Genomic DNA, 20,096 nt, shown 5'->3' with positions numbered 1-20,096 from the left:
GACAGCTCAATAACCGTGTTACAATGTCAGCTGCAGTTGAGTCATTGCATCACCAGCCTTTAGGGGGCGCTGTGAGGCACTCTGTCAAACTATTGAGTCATGAAAGGCCAAAGGGCAGGAGTTGCTTTAAGACTGAAGCGCACAAGGTAAGAAACGAGCTGCTTTTATTTACGCTGTTTTGGCATTAAAGGACGCGTGTCGTCATCGCTGCTTTCGCGGACGTATCGTTATAAGCGTAAACGGCAGGGCTGAAGTCCCCATGTAGCCATAGCAACAGTAGCCGCCTATAAATCGGCTAACTCCAATAAAACTGCCATTTCAGGCCTAAAGATCGAGTTGCTACCATCGGAACAACGCCACAAGCCAGTTTATTTACCATTAAGTTATTTTTGGTTGTCATACTTTTGTTTATGAAGCGAAGTGACGTAACCTTTCGACTAGCTAGCATGCTAAGTTTTGTGTTCATATGGAAGCTGAGTTGTTTCCAAACAACTTGTGCTGTGTATTTGTTGTCATGTTATCACGCAACAAAAACACGTTGACACCGGGTTTATTCTCAACAGCTGAGCATTATGTCATAACCTTAACAGGTCTTTGAAACTACTGAGGACTTAACATTAGCTGATGTTTTAATAGTGTCACCGATTTACTTTTGTAATCTCAAACATATTGTTTTCTGGTGGATGGTTCCTCTCCAATAAATTGATATTTTTAGTTTAATGACACGTTTAGTTTCAGTTTATTTGACGACACTATGCGAGTCGATATGTGGCCCTTATTGGAAGTTAGTTATCGTCCATCAACAACAAGGATTCGTGGTTGTTTCCTCTTTCAGAAGTTTGAAATTGAAGCAACACAAAACAGTTCTCTGTAAGTGTTGTGCCATTGTCTTCAGGAATGTAAATGTCTGAGGACAGAGAAGCCCAGGATGACGAGCTGCTTGCACTCGCAAGTATCTACGATGAAGATTTCCAGCGGGCAGAAACCGCGCAGGGCGGAGAGTTCCGAGTCTGCTTGGAGCTTCCGCCTGACTTCCGGCTGGTCACTAAAGGTGAGCACCAGCTTCCGCTTCACAGAATAAACACCACTGAAGTCCATCAGCAATGAATTCACTGCTGAAATGCGGAGTCTACGGAGCCCTGGAAGTCACATGCATGTGTTTATTTTTTTTGGATGTGACATGCATGACTTTATTTTTTTAGCCTGAGATAACCGTGATCTCGAGATAATTTTTATCTTGAGAAACGATTACTTCCTGTAACCACTATGTCTCTCATGGCTTCGTAACTATTCGTCAACGTTCTCATTCACTGTCTGCAAGTCAGAATATAAAGTCTGTGCGCTTTTAACACTTTGATCAAGTGGTTTCTACTCAAGTAATACCACATCAGTTATCTCGAGATAATTTGTATCTCAAGATTATTTGTATCTTGGGATAAAAAAAGTCATGCATGTCGCTTCGCGTAATACGTATAGCTTAGCCACATGTGGTATTATTTTGAGTGCAAGCACTTGATCAGGGTGTTAAAAGCGCACAGACTTGCAGACAGTGACTGACAACATTGGCGAACAGTTACGAAGCCATGGGAGACATAGTGGTTCCAGGAGGACGTATGCAAAATGCTTTGCCAGAGAGGCAGCTACGCATGCGCTGACATTTATGATTGTATCTTGAGATAAAAATTATCTAACTTATCATTATATTATAACTTATCTCGAGATACGCATTATCATGAGATAAAAATTATCTCGAGATAATTGTTATCCCGGGCAAAAAATTATAAAGTCATGCATGCCACATCCAAAAAAAACCACATGCATGTTACTTCCAGGGCTGTTGTTCTGACTTATTTTGTGTCTCTGGTGTATAGATAAGAAACGTCACAGAGATGTTGTTTACACACGTTATTTAAAGTATGTTTACGTGAACTAAACTGTATTTTGGAAGTCAATGAAGAGAAATGTGTTTGATGTTTGGCAGGAGACCGAGAGTTGGAGTATAACGTTTGCTTCCTGCCTCCACTGGTGCTCAACTTTGAGCTCCCTGCCGACTACCCGTCCTCGTCGCCGCCAGTCTTCACTCTCAGCTCCAAATGGATGAGTAAAGGGCAGGTGTGTTGATGTCTGTGTCTGTGCTTCTGCAGTCTGCCAGGTCAGTTTGGACGCGCAGCCAACGTTGTCCTCCGTCGCTGCTTCCTCTCCTCAGATGAGCTCTCTGTGCAGACGTCTGGACCAGCTGTGGGAGGAGAACCACGGCAGCGTTGTCCTCTTCACCTGGGTCCAGTTCCTGAAGGAGGACACGCTGGACTTCCTGGGGATCCAGTCTCCTCTTGAAGTCATCAGAAGAAATGTGAGCGGAAGCGCTGAGGAGGGAAGGGAAAGCCGGGAGGAGTCGACGACGGACTGTCGCGCCGTCCTGCTGATGGACCCCCGCGCCGACCCCCTGCCGCAGCTGTTGGACTACGACGAGGCCCAGCGTCAGAGAGCGTTCGACTGCAAGCTGTTCTGCTGCGGGATCTGCTTCTCAGACAAGCAGGGCGGCGACTGCCTCTGCTTCAAAGAGTGCCAGCATGTCTTCTGCAAGGCCTGTCTGAGCGGCTACTTCCAGGTCCAGATCGCAGACGGCAACGTCCAGTGCCTTAACTGCCCCGAGCCAAAGTGCACCTCCTCGGCCACGCCCCTGCAGGTAACAGCCTTTTTTTCTCTTGGAGAAGAAAGCAGGAGAATATTCTGTGAGCTCCCGCTTTGCTCAGGTGAAGCAGCTGGTGGGCGAGGAGATGTTTGCCCGCTATGACCGTCTGCTGCTGCAGTCCACTCTGGACCTGATGCCCGACGTGGTCTACTGTCCCCGGCAGTCCTGTGGCACGGCCGTCATGCTGGAGCCTGACACTACCATGGGCATCTGCTCGGCCTGCCGCTACGCTTTCTGTACCATCTGCAAGATGGGCTACCACGGCATGTCGCACTGCAAGGCTTCCGCAGGTAACTCTGTCTCTGTGCTCCAGCTCCACTACACGTGTCCTGTCAATACCTGCAGCCAGTTCATGTCTACGGCTGAGTTCAGTCGTGTGACCGAGTGGTACAACGCTAAAGTCACACGTGACGTGGCGCTGACAATATTCCTTACTGGATCTGGCTCATTACGTTTGTTGTTGGCAACGGACATACGCTACAACTGGTGGAAAAATACATTTTTTAATGTTGACAAAAAATAAATTAATTAATAAAAATAAATATGAATTTAGGAAACTTTCTAATCCAATCTAAAGAAAAAAAATCTGTTGTATAATCTATAAATATATATTTAATTTAAGTTCAAAAGTACATATCTATTATTTTCCATCACAAAATCTAAATTTAAATAAAAGCAAATTCAAAAATATTTTTACAATTTAAATGTATTTATGCTTTTAATTGAGTTCTGCATTAAAATGTAAAAAAAAAATACCAATCATGAACTTTTTTTCAGTTTTCTAGTATTAAATAAATCATTTTAAAAATCCACATTTCATTTAAAAACATTTCATTCGACCATGTAATGATGATAATAAATTGTAGAAATTGAAGAAAGAGGAAAACCTTTGTGTGAAAAAGGCGATAACACACATGATTTCTGTCGACGTTCTCCATCCTGGTCCTGGTGCGACAGAGGAGCTCTCCAGCCTCAGAGACGAGTACTTGTCAGCCTCAGAGGAGCAGCAGGGCTTCATGGAGAAGCGCTTCGGGAAGCGAGTGATCCAGAAAGCGGTGGAAGAGTCGTCCAGCAGAGAGTGGCTGGATGAAAACTGCAAGGAATGTCCCCGCTGCAGCACCAATATACAGGTGAGCGCCTACTGTTGGTGAACACCGCTACTACAGGACTCTACACCTTGAGGAGTAGTTCACTTTAAACTGCATGTGGTCTTTCGTCTGTGAAGAAAGTGGACGGCTGCAACAAGATGACGTGCACCTCATGCCATCAGTACTTCTGCTGGCTCTGCATGGTCCTCCTCAGCAGAGTCAACCCCTACAGTCACTACAACAACCCTCAGTCCAAGTGTTACAACCAGTAAGTCACCTTTTCACGGCCTGGTCTTTAAACTTGAAACTGAATTCTGCTCGACCGTTCACAGCCTCTTCCTCGGTGTGGATATGGATGAAGAGGAAGAAGACTTCTGAAGACACCTGAATGCACTTTACCCCCTGACGTCAGCTGTGACACCTGCTATGCCTGACAGTGCCACTCTGCCAAAGTGTATCGTGATTTCCTTTGGATTATCAGTTGGAAAAGGATCATGGGATGTGGGTTTCTGCAGGTCAGTTTGTAGTGGTTCATCATCAAATTCAGATCCGTAAAATGTAGTTAGCCTCACCCATGTTCTGACCTTCTTGTCTCTGAGGATAAATCTGGCTGAACTATGTTCCAGCCCAAAATAAATAACTGGAGAGTCATGAGTGAGTGAGTGAGTGTCTGTGGAGGTCTGTCATCAAAGTAACTCCAAAGGTTCTGGGCGTATTTGGATGATACCTTCAGAAAGTGTAGCAAGTCTCTGCATTCACTTGTTTGGCTTCCAGCTGCTGCTGCTCCCGCCCCCTGAACTGAGGTCACGAAACACAACATACTGTCGAGTCACTGAAATAAATCAACCTGACTGTGGTGACAAAATGTGTTGGTGTTTACTCAACATTGTTTTAGGAGTTTGGCGACTCTAGAACGCTGCCTCTAGTGGTCAGGAGCTGCTGTTCCCTCTAGGCTGCTTCCTTTTTCTTTGGTGTTTTATTGACCCGATTGAACGTGTTTTTGTAACCACCTCGTGCGAGTGATTTTCTAGTTCAAAATAACATTTAAATGCCAATACTCTTTGCCAAAATTCTCCCCATTGAGGGAGTCCACTGGGCCTCTTCGCTCCAACTGCTGCCCCCTTGACCTAACATCGGGTCAGCCATGGACAATGGATGAATTTGTTTAGGTTACAGCTGCTTTGTTTGTCTTATTTGAATCCAAACCAAGAGACTCTTGCACCTGTTGTGACGAGGATTTTTTGGAAATACATCGAACACTCCATCAACATCATCGCTAGATATTGTCTTTGTTTGAAGAAATAAACATATAATACACAAAGAAGGACATGGATCAACATGATGGAGAAATGTTTATGATGTAACTTTAAATTAAGAAAAATGTACAGGATGTGACAAAAAAAATCTGGAGGACAAATTTTTAAATTACAAAACGTAAATAACAATAATATATTTTTAAACAGACAAAATATATGGGATTATTTAAACAGTTTTAAAATGTAACAAAAAACGAATGGACAAAACAAGAAGTTTATATTGTTTCAAAAGAGTGACACAAAAGTAGGGTGTTCAGGACTGGGCCGGTCCAACATCTGTCACCTGAAACCTGACCCACGTTCACCCTGCAGTCCAGAGGTTGAGTTCTGACAGGGCGCAACAATGATCTGCGTGGGGAACAAAGACCCGTTGCAGAAGGGCCCGATGACATTGTTTCACCTCTTTAGCCAGAGTTGCTGACGGTGGTCAAACCTTTAAAATGGCCCCTCTCTCCTGACCCATTCTTGCCACTCTGTCCGCTCACAAACGCAGAACTGGACCGTGATAATGCTCGCGAGGCAGCGTTGGTCTTACTAACGCAGCTGGTTTGAAGATCGTGGTGAGGAATCATTAAATGCCATCAGACTGAGAAGAGCCTGCTGAGAAGGTGAGTGGCTGTCGACAGATCGGTTGACCTGGTTGTGTTTGATACTGGGTCTCAGTTTCCCAGAGACCTGCCAACACGTCCGGACTGAGACTGCCCCCCGTCTTATCAGGATGGATGGTGACAGAGAGCTGTCCTCCATGGTGCAGGAGCTGTGGGACAACGACGTCAACAGACTCACGCCTGGAGTCGACTACAGCATCTCCCTGCAGGTGCTGCACACTGGGGTGGATGGATGGATGTGTGGATGGGTTGGTGAGTGTGTGGATGGATGTGTGGAAGGATTGGTGAGTGTGTGGATGGATGGATGGATGAGTTGGTGAGTGTGTGGATGGATGGATGGATGGATTGATGGGTTGGTGAGTGTGTGGATGGATGGATGTGTGGATGGGTTGGTGAGTGTGTGGAATGATGGATGGATGGATGTGTGGATGGGTTGGTGAGTGTGTGGATGGATGGATGGATGGATGGGTTGGTGAGTGTGTGGATGGATGGATGGATGGATGAGTTGGTGAGTATGTGGATGGATGGATGGGTGGATGAGCTGGTGGGTGAGTGAATGAATGCAAAGACAAATGGATGGATGGATGGGTTTGTGAGTGTGTGGATGGATGGATGGATGGATGGATGGATGAGTTGGTGAGTGTGTGGATGGATGGATGGGTGGATGAGCTGGTGGGTGAGTGAATGAATGGAAAGACAAATGGATGGATGGAAGGATGGATGACTGTTATCACCTATTACTTTGCTGTAAACTCCTCGGAAAGTGTACTTTGACGGCTCATCTTTCTAAAATTGAAGCCCTGGTGTGACGGATGGAAGCCTAGTGAGCTGTTTGATGGCTGGACCATAGTGTTCGGCAGCACCATGTCGTGTTACATGCATCGTCCAACACTTATCTGCCGCAGGGCAAAGCTGGGCAGAACATGGCCGTCCACGACGACAACGACGCAGCGGGATATCCCCTCTTCACCTTCGTGGACGAAAACATCTTCAAGAAGGAGACGTTTCTAGGTGAGCGTTGTTCACATCTGCCCCACCTCGGTTCAGAGAAAAGCCTTTCTCGTCCACTTGTAATCTGCTTATGACCGGCGGTTGCGTAACGGCCGCCTGAGCGGAGGTCACCGTGCTGACTCTCACGTCTGTGGGATGACGCACACCCTCCTGCGAGGAGAAAGCCGTTCAATATTCTGAGGTCAGAGGTCACCGCCAGGTCGACCTGGCAAAAATAAGCCTTCCTCCCTGCTGGGCCGTCCTTTATCTAGACTTGTTGACTTGTTCCAAACCCCAGTATTAAAAATAAGAACCGAAATAGTGATTTGTGCTGGGACACTTTTTTCAAATCCCAAATTGTCCATATAAGTGCAAAGAGTTCCTTCCTGTCCTCACCACATTACAGTGAAAGTCATGCTCCTTTTGCCTGCTGCTCCTTATTCATGCAGCGTTCATCTCCCTGCTGGACAACTACGAGAGCGACACTGGTGAACCTGAAATCGTGACGGCAGAAGAGGAGGCAGAGAACCACAAGTTTCTGGACTCCATCGTTCAGACCGCCACGATGAAGGCAACAGGAACGGTTCTTCACGTCTGTGGAGGCTTAAGAGATGATGTTTTTATTCCTTCCAGATCGCTCATAAATACTTGGTGGAGAAGAATCTCTCTCCCGCCGATGAGAGGGAGTTCAAGGCGCAGCTGTACACCATCTGGTTTGAGCTGTACGCCAGGAGAGGCTCCAGCAGGTGGGTGGCTGTGCCGGCCACGCTCACTCACCAGATGACACGCGCCGGCCTCTTACGTGTCTTCCAGACCGGACTCTTCGGGTTTCGAACACGTGTTCGTGGGAGAGACGAGAGGCGGGCGGACGGTCATCGGCTTTCACAACTGGATCCAGCTCTACTTGCAAGAGAAGCTGGGACACATCGATTACAAAGGCTACAGTGTCACTGCTAACTCACCGCTGGTAAGGTTCAAATTCATGCTACTGCAACGACACACACACACACACACACACACACACACACACATATATATATATATATATATATTCATATATATGTTTATTTTTATACATTTACTTATCTTCATTGTTGGTCATAGTTTCAGCGGCGACCACTGATGATGTCATCCACATATATTCCGTTTTTTTTAATTCACCTGCTGTCCGATCAAGCACATTGCACCCTGCATATTATTTTTAATATTCTGCAAGGGGTTGTTGGGTGTCGACAAGGTGAACGGCAGCTACATTTAACAGTCTCCTCTTGAGAGGTGCCACTGGTCTGATGCTGTGTCAAAGCATATCAACTAAAACAGTGGAAAACTCCCCTGAAAATCTCAGCATCGGGCCACAAAATCCCGGCATAAGAGGCCTCTGTGCTGCTGAAGCACTGGAGAGCATTAATATTGCATGAAAAAACACACTGTGGGACGAGGTCTGCACTGTCCCAGCGCCTTTTTTTATGAAAGCACTTGAGGATTCAGTCATTTTTTACAAAGCACAAGTTGGACATGAAGGTTTATGTTAGCTTATTAGGATGTTATATTCATGGTTGAACAGTTGTTTATGTCTGTAGACTGTGAGCTACAAGGACACTCAGAATTCTGTATTTATAGCTTCCTTTTGCTGCATCAATAATTTGGTGTTTACCTTCTCCATGCCGCCAGCCTGACGCTGACAAGCACATCCTGGCTCTGCAGTTCAGCTGGAAGAACGGGATAAAGCCCAAGGGCAGCATCTTCATCGGCGTCAGTCCAGAGTTCGAGTTCGCCCTCTACACGCTCTGCTTCCTCACCTCGCCGAACGAGCGCGTCAAAGTCCAGTTTGGCCTGTACGACGTGGAGATCGTGTGCCACCACCATAACCAGAAACACATAGGAACCACGTACCCCGTGCTGCTCAAGTACCAGTAGCAATGTTGCATCTTTCAAAATGGCCAAACCTTGTCTTTTTATTTTGTGTCAAGATTCAATAAAGGACTTCATTCGCACAAGGTGACTTTTGTCAACCAACACAACTCTTATTCACATGAAAACGGATGAACAAAAAACACAAACTCCGCAAAATATTTTACAATTTTTTTCTTCGGGATTAATAAAGTTTTTCTGATTCTGAACAAATAATAAATAAACAATATCAAATGGAAATTTAGCAACAAACTACTGCAGACGACTACAAACATTAAACACAATTGCTAAAAGAACTATTTTTAAATTAAATATTTATTTCATGAAAAAAAAATTGTAAGATTCAACTTCTTCTGCCGCTTATCCGGGGTCGGGTCGCGGAGGCAGCATTCGGAGCAAGGAAGCCCAAACTTCCCGGTCCACACAAACCTCCTCCAGCTCCTCCCGGGGGATCCCGAGGCATTCCCAGGCCAGACCAGAGACATCATCTCTCCAGCGAGTCCTGGGTCTTCCCCGGGGTCTCCTCCCGGTAGGACATGCCCGGAACACCTCCCAAGGGAGGCGTCCAGGGGGCATCCGGACCAGATGCCCGAGCCACCTCAGCTGGTTCCTCTCGATGTGGAGGAGCAGCGGCTCCACCCTGAGCTCCTCCCGGATGACTGAACTCCTCACCCTATCTCTAAGGGTGCGCCTCTATCAATCTCACGCTCCCCTTTTCCCTCACTCGAGAACAAGACCCCGAGATACTTAAACTCCAACACTTGGGGCAAGAACTCTCCACCGACCCGGAGAGAGCAAATCACCTTATTCCGGTCGAGAACCATGGCCTCAGACTTGGAGGTGCTGATCCTCATTCTGGCCGCTTCACACTCGGCTGCAAACCGCCCCAGTGCATGCTGAAGGTCCCGGTCCGATGAAGAACAACATCGTCCGGTTCGGGAAGCACAGAATTACATCTCTGCCATTATAAGATATAATGTGCACTTCACTCAGATGTCCACACGAGGCAGCAGAGTGTTTGTTGTCTCCATGACGTCAATCGGCTGGCGAACAAAAGCAACGTCAAGCTAGCAGAAGTACCTCAGGGCGGAGCCTTTAAATCCCAACATAAAAGCCCTCATCGGCCACCTAATTCGATATAAGCTGGCTCGCTGGATGATTCGGATCGGGGGTACTTTGTAAATATGACCTCTCTTACACATACACAGTTTCTTTCCTCGGTTATTTATGCGTGACGATCAGATGATGCCATAAATACTTTTATTTTTGAATCTATACCGGAAGTGACCTCGGTTATAACCCTGCTGCTCGCCTGGCAGCTTGTTGTCGTGTCGAGGGAGAAACGGGGTTTTCATGCGGTGATCGGTGTTGAGTTGACACTTGGACACTTATATAATTCCGGTCCATCTGATCTGATCTTCGGTCTGCTTCCCCGGTGGTGACTGTCGGTGTGTTCTGTCGGGATGGCCTCGCCGAACGCCAGATACCAGCAGGTAAAACGACTCGCACTGGGTACAAGTGGAAGCGAACACCGTTCAATAAGCGAATCATTGATCCAACAAGGTCGAAGTGTAAACGGACGGCTGCGCTTCGGAACCGTGTGCGGTGTTCTGTGGAGTGATGGAGTGTAACGCGAGTGTTGACAGCAGACAGGAAACGTAACACCGGCCAGCGTAAACGGCCTCGTCAGTTGGGTTTAAAAGACCTCACTGCGTGTTTTAATTGTGTTTTTTTTTTTGGGCCAAATATGTTGGTGTTTTTGTCGGAGCTTGTGTATAACATTAGCCTACCAGAATGTGGAGCTCTGCAGTGGTTGTGTTAGCGACCTGGAAACACAGAAATCTGTCATTTTCACCGCAGAAAATACACGTTTTTCGCGCTTATTTAGAGAAAAAATGGTGCTTAATAGGCGAACATGATGTGAATTCATAAGATGTATTAGTTTCTCTTTCAGTCTTCTTGCGTTTTACTGTGATATTTGGATGTTATTTCACCAAAACAACTGTGTTTTGGGAAGCTTCCTGACGAAGACGACCCGGAAGAGAGTCCTCAGGTGGCAGCGGAAGCCCCGCCCCCCTACAGCAGCATCGCGGCTGACGCTGAAGGTAAACGACGCTATGTTTTTGCTCTAGTATTCAAAATATGTTCCTTTTTTTTGTTTGCACTGACAAGTAAAACGTGTTGTTTAATGGGTTTGATTTGTCTCAGCGTGACCTGTCAGCGGGCCAGCCCTTTAAACGCCACACACCTGTTGACCCCGTTCCGTTTTTCATTTTCATAACATCCAACATTCCCGCAGGGGTTTTGTCATCGCTGTGATCGGACCCAAATGACTGACTATTATCAGCAGTACACACATTATAAATAACTAGATAATGGGACAGCTCTGTGTTCTGTGGTGGTTGTTGCTCTGTGTGCATCTTTGGTGTTTTTGTTGCCTGCTGTGACACGTTAATTCGATCTAATTTAATCTAATAAATGACTGGTTATATTGGTGATTGGTTACAATGGATGTTGTAGTCGTATTAAGATGCATAAGATTAAAAATAAAGTTCAATGTCGAGATAAAATTCAGCGAAATTAATATTGCTTCGGACAAAATAATTTGAAGAAGAGCCAGGAGTTTAGATTTTAATGTTATTTATTAATCCGGTAAATGCGTTTCCTCTCCTAAGACGTGTACTGTTTTAACCCAGGTGTGTTATCTTCCAGTTTACTCTGAATACAAGGACAGCGGGGTGTTTCCAAGGCCTCCGTCCTACAACGTAGCGACCACACTTCCGTCGTACGATGAAGCTGAAAGAACCAAAGCTCAGACCACTGTTCCTCTGGTGACTGGACGGGTGAGCGCTCTTCTTTGTACCTTAACTTCCTCACCGTCTTCACGAGGTGGAAAACGCGCCTGAGAATGAAGGAAAGTCGATGGTTCCGAAGTGGCCACTAGAGGCCGCTTCGCTCCTCTGAGCCTCTCTGACCGCTGCTGTTGTGCTTCTCTGCCTCCTGGTGCTCCGCAGCAGCAGCAGCAGCAGCCTCAGCTCAGGGAGCGACTGGAAACTTTTGACGATGTAATTCGCAGTTCTCTGGAGGTAACTGGGCGGGCCGGGCCTGTTGTCTTCTGCTGACTTGTCACCTGTGTGTTTGTGCTGTGCCCTTCGTGTTGGTAGGTCACGTGACGTGGTGGTTTGTGTGGTCACGTCACTGTGGTTTCCCTTCGAGTGGTGCGCTGTTTATTCCCTCCAGGCTGGAGGAGTCTGTGGTAACGGCTCACGATCCGTGTTGTCTGCTCCTCAGGACGAAGAGTTCGTGGCCAGAGACGATTTCGAGGATGCAGATCAGCTGAGGATAGGAAACGACGGAATCTTCATGCTGACCTTCTTCAGTGAGAAGCCTTTCTGTCTCCACTTTAGCTCTGAAAGTACCAACACTGGAGAGTTTGAATGATGTGTTGCATGTTTTCAATCCTTTTAGATTCAGCTCTATCAAAAATAGATAAATAATCTGGAGCAATTATTATGTTTAAACAATAATTATTATTGTTTTTTTTTTTAATGAAAACTTGAAAAATGAAATTTGTTGTACGAGTGGCAGAAAAAATGTTGAAATAAATGTAAAAAAGTTGACAAAAACCAAATATATCAATTGAACAAAATATACAGTAAGAATATATAAATGTATAGGAATTATAGGTGTAAATTAATCTACATACATTTGTAAGTTTAATGTTATTTTTATTAGTATATTGATATTATAATTTTCTTAATTTCTTAAATCTTTCAAATATGTTAAAAATATATCAAGAATACTATAAAAAGTAATACATTCCTCTAAGTAAATAAATATTTTTTTAAAATATGTATAATTTTGATTGTTAAAATATAATTTTCAGTTATTTATTTATTGACCAAATGTAAGATATATTAAGGTAAATATCAAATGACTATCTTCCTTTAAATATAGATATTGTTTGTTCATTTATTAACCAAATAAAATTATCATGAATATTTTTTTTAATGAATATATCCTTTACTTCCAGTGGCTTTCCTCTTCAACTGGATCGGCTTCTTCCTCTCCTTCTGTCTGACCACCTCGGCCGCTGGTCGCTACGGAGCCATCTCGGGTTTTGGCCTGTCCCTCATCAAATGGGTCCTCATCGTGCGGGTAGGAAGATCCGCTCTTTCACCTGGACAGGCGCCCGCGTGGCCGCTCATTTAACGTGCTTCTGTTGGGGCTCTAGTTCTCGGCCTACTTCCCCGGCTACTTTGACGGACAGTACTGGCTGTGGTGGGTCTTCCTGGTGTTGGGTGAGTACAGAGCTGAACCCTTCGTGTGCAAGTGAGACTTTTGGAGCTGGCAGCGCCGCTGGCTTAGGGCAGGTGTTGAATGCTGCATGTGCGTCAGAGCGTAGTGTTTAAAGATCGAATTTTTGCACCACAACACAGATATTATTGTAATAATTATAGTGAAAAATATAAATTAGCATTGGGAAACAAATAAAAAATATTAATTATTATCATTGTTTATGCATGAGTCATCAAAGTAAAATGCAATATAAAAATGCAACATGCTAAAAAAACGATTATCTGAAGTGATAACTTGTAATAAATGACAATAATAGCACTAACCAACGTTGGCCCTAACCCTATCACAATAATAATAATTATTATTGTTATTATATAGAAGGTGCTGAGGAATTTAACAGACAAATTAACAATTGACCAAACTATTTTTTAATCATTAAAGTACTTAAAAAATGTAAATAATTAGTATAAAATGTTAAAAATAAAATTGTTTTTCATGTCTAAAAATGGTCGTGTTACAGTTATGTGAATAAATCAAATAAAAGCTAAATAAATGAGGCAACTGATCACACTGACCTTAACAAACCAGTTATTGTTATACTGACTAAATGATGGCGGCGTTGTCTCAGTGAATGTCAGTAGATCAGACCGGTGGGATGATGGCACGCGTCCTGTCCGCCTCTCTCCACAGGCGTCCTGCTCTTCCTCCGAGGCTTCATCAACTACGCCAGAGTGCGCAAGATGGCCGACAGCTTGTCCACACTTCCCCGCACACGCGTCCTCTTCATCTACTGAGCTGCTCCTGCTCCTCTTTCCCTCCGTCGACCCTCTGGCTTTTTGTTTCTAGGCGGCCGGAGTTGAGCCGCTCACTTCATCTCTAGGTGTCAGACCTCTTTCAAACACCCCCCCACACCCCCCAGTTGTTGTCGGTGACTTGATGTTGACGTGTAACTCTGATGCCTTAGTTTCAAACGCTCCTGTCGTCTGCAGCTGGAGCGCGCGTTCTCTACTCGGCCAGCAGGGCGCGCTGTTGACCGTCGCTTGACTTGTCCGATGACGTCATCGGACGTTCACAGCGACTCGGCGGAAGATTTCATGCAACGGATTGTACGACCGGAAGCGCGCGTGCTCGTTTTGGAACCATGACATGATGTATATTTTAAACTCGGTCAAATCTTTGGGAAAAACAAGGTGTCTCGGAAGTGTTTTATCATGCGAGCTGAATATCATTTTAAGGTGGAACTTGTTTTAAAATGATTTGTGTTTGCGTGGCGTGTTTTCAATCACATGAATAATCATAATTTAAATGACGTCAGCAGACCGGAGATCAATGTCCGGTTGTTTTTGGTTGTATGACTAAGTGAGCTTTTGGTTGTTAAAGAGCCAAAATGTCTGCAAATAAAACTCATCAAACTTCCATTCAGAGATGTTTTTTTTTCCTCATGTCGTTAAAGTTTGGTGTGGAAACTGTGACCTTCTCTTTCATATTATTTCACTCGTTTATTTTCCTATTTATCAATATCTTAAAGCCTGTACCTCCCATGCCTCCATTTCTAAATGGATGTATGTATAATTTCCCCATTTGTCCTATTGTTTAGTCATTTCCCCTCTAGTCAGTTCATTATTTAGTGTGCTAAATATTAATTTATTTTCTTATTTATACATTTTTTTTTTCGCATCTATTTAAATATTCTTGGTTTTTAAATTACCTTATTTTCAACTTGTTTTGATTTTTTTTCTGTATTTTTGATTTATTTAGCACATTTAAAATGCATTTCCTGCCCTTTCAATTATTTATGGTCAGATTTCGATTTATATTTATTAATTTATGATTATGTATCAACATCCATATATACATTAATACACCGATCAATGTTATTTACATATTGGTTTATTTCCCCTTTTTCCATAGATGTTTTTATATTCATTCATTTTTTTATATGCATTTCCATTAAACTTTCCCCATTTATTCGAAAAAGTTTATTAAACCTCATAAATCTTCTGGTCTAAATAGTATTAGTAAAACTGCTCCAATATTTTCGTTGTGTTTTGACGTCACTATCTCACGTTTAGCATGCAGAATTCTCGCACATCTGCGCGCGACAGGAAGCAGAAAGAAAAAAAAACCTGACCCAAATGTTCCGTTGCTCACTCGTACCTTACCGCAGGAGGCGCGTGTGCGCGCGTGATTTACCGCCACCGTCTCGTTACATTCATGTCAGAAGTGGAACAGGAAGTGGAGGACGCCCCACCTGGGAGACACGTCACACTCGGAACAGTCCTCGGCTTCATCGCGTTTGCTGCCGCGTGCTGTTGAGCAGGGCTTTATTGGAGTACCAGACCCCGCCACTAGAGGAGCTAGAGCAACGCTTTTCTTAATCTTTCATAACGTTATGACCACTTTTGTTGTACATGCGCTGTAAAACAAGTTTGATTTAAAGATACACATATATATATTTTTATTTTTAGTGTATATATATATAAAAATGTATATTTATACTGTATATGTAACAGCAGCTTAAAACAGTATAAAAGAAAAAAAGCATTTTTACCTTATTTAGTGATTTTCCAATTTTTAACGCAGTTAAAAGACTGAATTATTTAAAACAAAAATTCAGGTTTTATTATTTATTATTTATCAGGTTAAATTATTTAAAAAATGTAATATTTTAATGGACATGGAAAAAAAATATGTTGAAAAATGTCCAATTTAGAAAATGTAATTGAGTTGTGAAAATGTTTTATTTATTGCATTTATTGCATATCTGCAGCCAGCTAATGAACCATTTGTTGCCAGAAAAACAATGTTTTCCTTTAAAAAAAGAACTATCACAAAAGATTTTACAGAATATATGGAGTTGGAAACGTCGACATTAGTGCTCGCGGTGTAGGTGCAATCAGATGGCGGTGACTGGAAATCGTGTGTGACTCGGAGGAGATCAGCGAAACGCGTGACGTAATAAAACTGTGATAAATTCAGCTGACGTCAAATTCCATGAACCTTCATCGTCACTTTCTCTCCCGCAGCCAACAGACCTCGGTAAAACTCTTTCATCTGCGGTTCAAAACGACGTAAACTCAAACCAGTCGTCGCTCCGTTTCAAGTGTTTCAGATTTGCGGCACCAAAAAAAAAAAACCGCTGATATTTTTAGTCGACGTTGCTATTTTGATGAGCCACAGATTGTTGTTTACTTATCTGCTCTGCTTTTTAAAAGTATCATTTCCTCAGGCATGGCAAACACAAGCAGCTGTGGTGGAGATGCCAGAAAATGTTGGAGAAGGGACGACAGTGTTACATAAAACATGGAGTCTTGTTGTCATGTGGAAGTGTTTTGTGGAGGGGGAGAGGGCGGCCGTGCTCTCTGGAGGCACCCGGTGGGAGGGCGGCTTGGCCCCAACCTGCTGGGTGTCAGACTCTGGTCTGCATTGCCGGTCATAATTTGACCCCTTAAGGCCTGACCTCAAGATGGTGCTCGTCGAAGGATGAAGGTCAGCTCCTTGATGTCTGAGACCTTGGTTCTCAGAAGAACCAGTTGAGATGGGCAGTCTTTCTGTATTCACCCAGGACGGCTCTGGAGAGGCGGATGTTTGAGCCTCGCCAAGGATCTGCAGGATGGAGGAGACTCGCCACACGTGTCCATCTCCTCCTGAAGTCACCCCACCTGCAGATCATTAGCATTTCCCTCCACTCGTAGCAGCACTTCCTTAATGAAAGCAAGTTTGATCCGAAAAACATGATTAAAAAATGGAGTCTCGATCGTGCTAAATCCGCTTTGAACCATGAAGACAGATGGAGGGGACGCTCGCAGGAGCCGCGGGGTCAGCCGGTGCAGGTGTTCCTCCGGTCCAGATGTCCCCCATAAAACAAGTCTGTTGTGCCAAGAGCTCCTCTGCCCTGGATTTACACAGATGGAAGTATTTGTTGCAGTAAATTGATGGGAATTGTGCGAGCGAGCCAAGTGCTCGCATGTTTTTACTATCAGCAGATAAGCGTGAGGCGTCTTTCCAGACCGAGACTCTTTTCATGTGCTGCTTCTGCTGGACAGACCTTGATGAAGACGCTCTTAAATTCAAGTTTTGCGTTGCTGAACCGAGTCAATGTTGTAGAGACTCATATAGACCTGATCTCAGTTGAGTCTGGATGAGTCCTACAGATGCAGAATGAAGTGTGATCTACAATGTTAACCTTGGTTTTCCACATTACTGCGATCACAGACCTGTACTGAGAGAGTCAGAGGACTCGTGACTTGAATGGACGATGTGTCTTCCTCTCATATTATTGCCTCTCCTCTCCATCAGGCCTCCCTAACTTTGCCTCCAAATTTCTCCACGTCCCTCTTTCTTGTTCCTTTCTTTCCTTGTCTTACTCTGACTCCTGCTTCACTAGGTCACCACTGCTGCACTCATATGCTCTGACTCTTACTGCTACTCTGACTCCTCTCCAGCCTGCCTGCAATCTCTTCTCCATCTCTCTGTCCATCACCATGTATCTTTGACCCATAAATCCCCAAAATGTTCACTCCTCTCCTTGGTCCACTCACGGTCGAATCACTATATCATCAGCAAACATCATCGTCTACGCAACTCCTCCTCATCTGCCACTCCGTCTATCATAGTTCATAAGTGAGTTCGGGGTGGGATCGGGGAGCTAGACGTGTGTTTGGCAACTGTGACTCACTTTTTTTCGCGTCCCTGCTGACCTCTGCTGGGGCCTCCGCGGTCTCCAAGGTGACCTGCAACTAAACTCACCGTGTCAAATGTCCCTCCCGGAGAAGTGTGACTGCGGTTGACCTGAACTGCAGACCTTCCCCAGGATGTGGGCTGCAACCAAATGTCCTTCTCTTTTTTTAAGCGTGTGCTGGGGTGGGGTTGGGTGTTGGTATTGATGAGTGAGTCATCCTGACCCTCCCTCCGCTGCCCCGCCACTTCAGGTACATGTTGTCTGCCAGCACCATCCTGTGTATGTTGTGTGTATGGAGTTTTGAAAGTGCGTGTGCGCGGTTGGTAAAGCGACGGTGAGTCATCACCAGCCCAGCGTCGCCTGTTACCATGGGCCACACATAGCAGGTACACCACCTTCCCCATGTGCTCCTCTTCTCTTTTTTTTTCTTCTTTCCATCGAGCCCACCTCTCTTCCTCATCCCCTTCCTCCTCTTCTTTTTCCTCTCTGACTCACAGATGACTCCCCCCCGCCGCTGATGACATCATCAACCCCCCCTCCCGAACGCTTTGTTGTGGTGAATCATGCTGTACGTGGAGGTTCAGCTCTGCGCCTGTTTCCATCCGACCAGCGGGGTGAACCTGAATGTCATTCGTGAAATCGAGAACTTTGGATTTTATTTTTCATTTTAATGAACCGCTCTGGAGACGAGTGGAAGAATGTTCACGCTCGACCAAAGGCCTCCAATAGAAGCCTTGAAATCTGCATAATAAATAAAGAGAAATGCCTTTATCCAATGTTGCTGAGACGTATCTCGCCCATACATATATATATATATATATATATATATATTTGCATTTTAAGAGATTTAAAAGTTATTTTTATGATATTTATATTCAGCATATATATATATATATATATTTTTTTTTTTTCAGAATAGATGGAGAGGTTTGTCTCTCTGTGAAACTCTTCTGCCAAAGTCATTTGAAAATTAATAAATATTTTAATATTTATTCATTTATAAATATTTAACGTTGGTTCTTTGGGATATTGAGATTACTTGTTATGATGGTGGAATTGAAAGATATATCATAGAAATAGTTCGTAAACTATGGTAAACGATAACAAAAATAGAATGAACTATTAACTGTTGGATTAAAAACATGTTTTGCTATTAAAAACATTTGGATGACAAATGGAAAAAAAAATACTATTACAGCATTATTCATTTGGTACAATTTATTATGCATGAATATAATATAAAAATGTATAAATATTTTGTTGGTTTATATACAATTCCAGTAAAACCAACTTCATATTTAGATTAAATAAATAAATAAATATATATTTTTTTATATCTAGTACAACAAAAACGAAGGTATTCATAATTTATATATAATTTATTCTAACAAAAAAGCTAAATTAGGGACAAAAATAATCGATTTTTAGGTTCTGATTCTCTAAAAATAGTGTAGAAAAAAAAGCAAAGCAAGAACTGACTGCACCGGGTCAAGTCCACTATAAAGTATCGTCTCACGCTGCATAACAAGTGAATGTTAAAACAGTCCATTCATTTGTCTGGATGTGCGGTTGCCATGGCAGCGAGAGGAGTGATATTTCCATCAGGCGGCGGATTCTGAAGGTAACACTGAAGCCGTGTGTGCGGGATAATTGATGCACCTGCTGTCTCTCGCTCGGCTCACCGCCGCTTTTTTGTGAATGGAAGTTCACTGTGCTATGACGGGAGGACGGATGAATGAAGGGGGGGGGGTCATGTGACGAGAATGGGGGGAGGAGGCGGGCGCCTACGTCATATTACGTTTCCGCAGTGCATCAAGGGAACAAGTCTGTCTGTGACTCATACCGTAAGGAGGGGGAGGAGGGTGGATGGAGGGAGAGCAGGAAGGAGACTGAGGAGAAAAAAAGAGGGTTTTTTTTCTTCTCTTCTTCCCTCTACTCCCTGGCTGATCTTCCATCTCCCCCATCTGTGATGTAACATCGGTGCCCCATTCATCACTCTCCTCCCGCCTTCCTACGCTGACTGGCTGAAAATAACAATGAACCCTGCTTTTATTGTGGCGGGGAAGGGGTGAGGAGGGAGAGGGTTCCCATGGCGTCGGAGCGGAAGCACATCCACTGCTGAGCTCATCCTTTACGTGCCAGGCTATTGTGCGTCGGATGTATGAACCGACCTTGTGCCGCCGATTCGCCGTCGACACGGCTCTGGGTGAAGATCTGGGTCACGTCCACTCATTCATACTCATAACTAATAACAGCTTATATCACGAGGGCGAGTGATTGACAACAGCGCGCGCAGGAAATGACCATAAAAGGAGATTTATGACCCGTGAGTTAGGAGTCAATCGTAGCGGCGACACTGAGGCTGTTTGCAGGGACTCCTTCAGATAAGTGGGACTCAGGGAGCTCAACCAGATTTGTGCTTCTCTGACGCGAGTCTCAGGGACTCCCTCTGATCTGTGGGACTCGGTGAGGCATACGCAGCGTAGCATCTATTGACGGCCCTAATGTATT

At 44.3% G+C, this 20,096-nt stretch overlaps 3 protein-coding genes across 7 annotated transcripts; all 3 read left to right on the top strand.

Annotated features, from left to right (window-relative positions):
• The first annotated feature begins 62 nt into the window (after positions 1–62).
• On the top strand, positions 63–4,833 carry rnf14 (ring finger protein 14). Of its 3 annotated transcripts, XM_053848154.1 has the most exons (8): positions 63–146; positions 896–1,051; positions 1,982–2,112; positions 2,207–2,686; positions 2,754–2,982; positions 3,650–3,822; positions 3,918–4,048; positions 4,113–4,758. In XM_053848154.1, the coding sequence occupies exons 2-8, from the start codon at positions 904–906 to the stop codon at positions 4,156–4,158; spliced, it is 1,338 nt and encodes a 445-aa protein (XP_053704129.1). In that variant the 5' UTR covers positions 63–146; positions 896–903; the 3' UTR covers positions 4,159–4,758. The 3 variants fall into 3 exon arrangements, with proteins under 3 accessions (XP_053704129.1, XP_053704131.1, XP_053704132.1); XM_053848156.1 differs by lacking the exon at positions 63–146 and having other exon boundaries at positions 169–1,051; positions 4,113–4,760; XM_053848157.1 differs by lacking the exons at positions 63–146; positions 896–1,051 and having other exon boundaries at positions 2,004–2,152; positions 2,224–2,686; positions 4,113–4,833.
• A 192-nt stretch (positions 4,834–5,025) lies between these two features.
• On the top strand, positions 5,026–8,672 carry endou2 (endonuclease, polyU-specific 2). Its single transcript, XM_053848158.1, has 7 exons — positions 5,026–5,704; positions 5,760–5,913; positions 6,610–6,715; positions 7,144–7,265; positions 7,328–7,440; positions 7,508–7,661; positions 8,366–8,672. Exons 2-7 carry the CDS (start codon positions 5,815–5,817, stop codon positions 8,609–8,611), a joined length of 840 nt encoding a protein of 279 aa, XP_053704133.1. The 5' UTR covers positions 5,026–5,704; positions 5,760–5,814; the 3' UTR covers positions 8,612–8,672.
• Positions 8,673–9,784: 1,112 nt separating this feature from the next.
• Positions 9,785–14,335, top strand: ndfip1l (Nedd4 family interacting protein 1, like). Of its 3 annotated transcripts, none has more exons than XM_053846987.1 (8): positions 9,785–10,098; positions 10,623–10,710; positions 11,318–11,448; positions 11,623–11,691; positions 11,897–11,984; positions 12,639–12,763; positions 12,840–12,906; positions 13,595–14,335. In XM_053846987.1, the coding sequence occupies exons 1-8, from the start codon at positions 10,069–10,071 to the stop codon at positions 13,696–13,698; spliced, it is 702 nt and encodes a 233-aa protein (XP_053702962.1). In that variant the 5' UTR covers positions 9,785–10,068; the 3' UTR covers positions 13,699–14,335. The 3 variants fall into 3 exon arrangements, with proteins under 3 accessions (XP_053702962.1, XP_053702961.1, XP_053702964.1); XM_053846986.1 differs by having other exon boundaries at positions 11,620–11,691; XM_053846989.1 differs by lacking the exon at positions 11,623–11,691 and having other exon boundaries at positions 13,595–14,333.
• The last annotated feature ends 5,761 nt before the right edge of the window (positions 14,336–20,096 follow it).

The sequence above is a fragment of the Synchiropus splendidus genome, chromosome 17 (genome assembly GCF_027744825.2).
Source record: "Synchiropus splendidus isolate RoL2022-P1 chromosome 17, RoL_Sspl_1.0, whole genome shotgun sequence".
Lineage (NCBI taxonomy): Eukaryota > Metazoa > Chordata > Actinopteri > Syngnathiformes > Callionymidae > Synchiropus > Synchiropus splendidus.
Note: the sequence above shows the minus strand (reverse complement) of the source record. Positions and strands in the feature narration are given on the sequence as shown.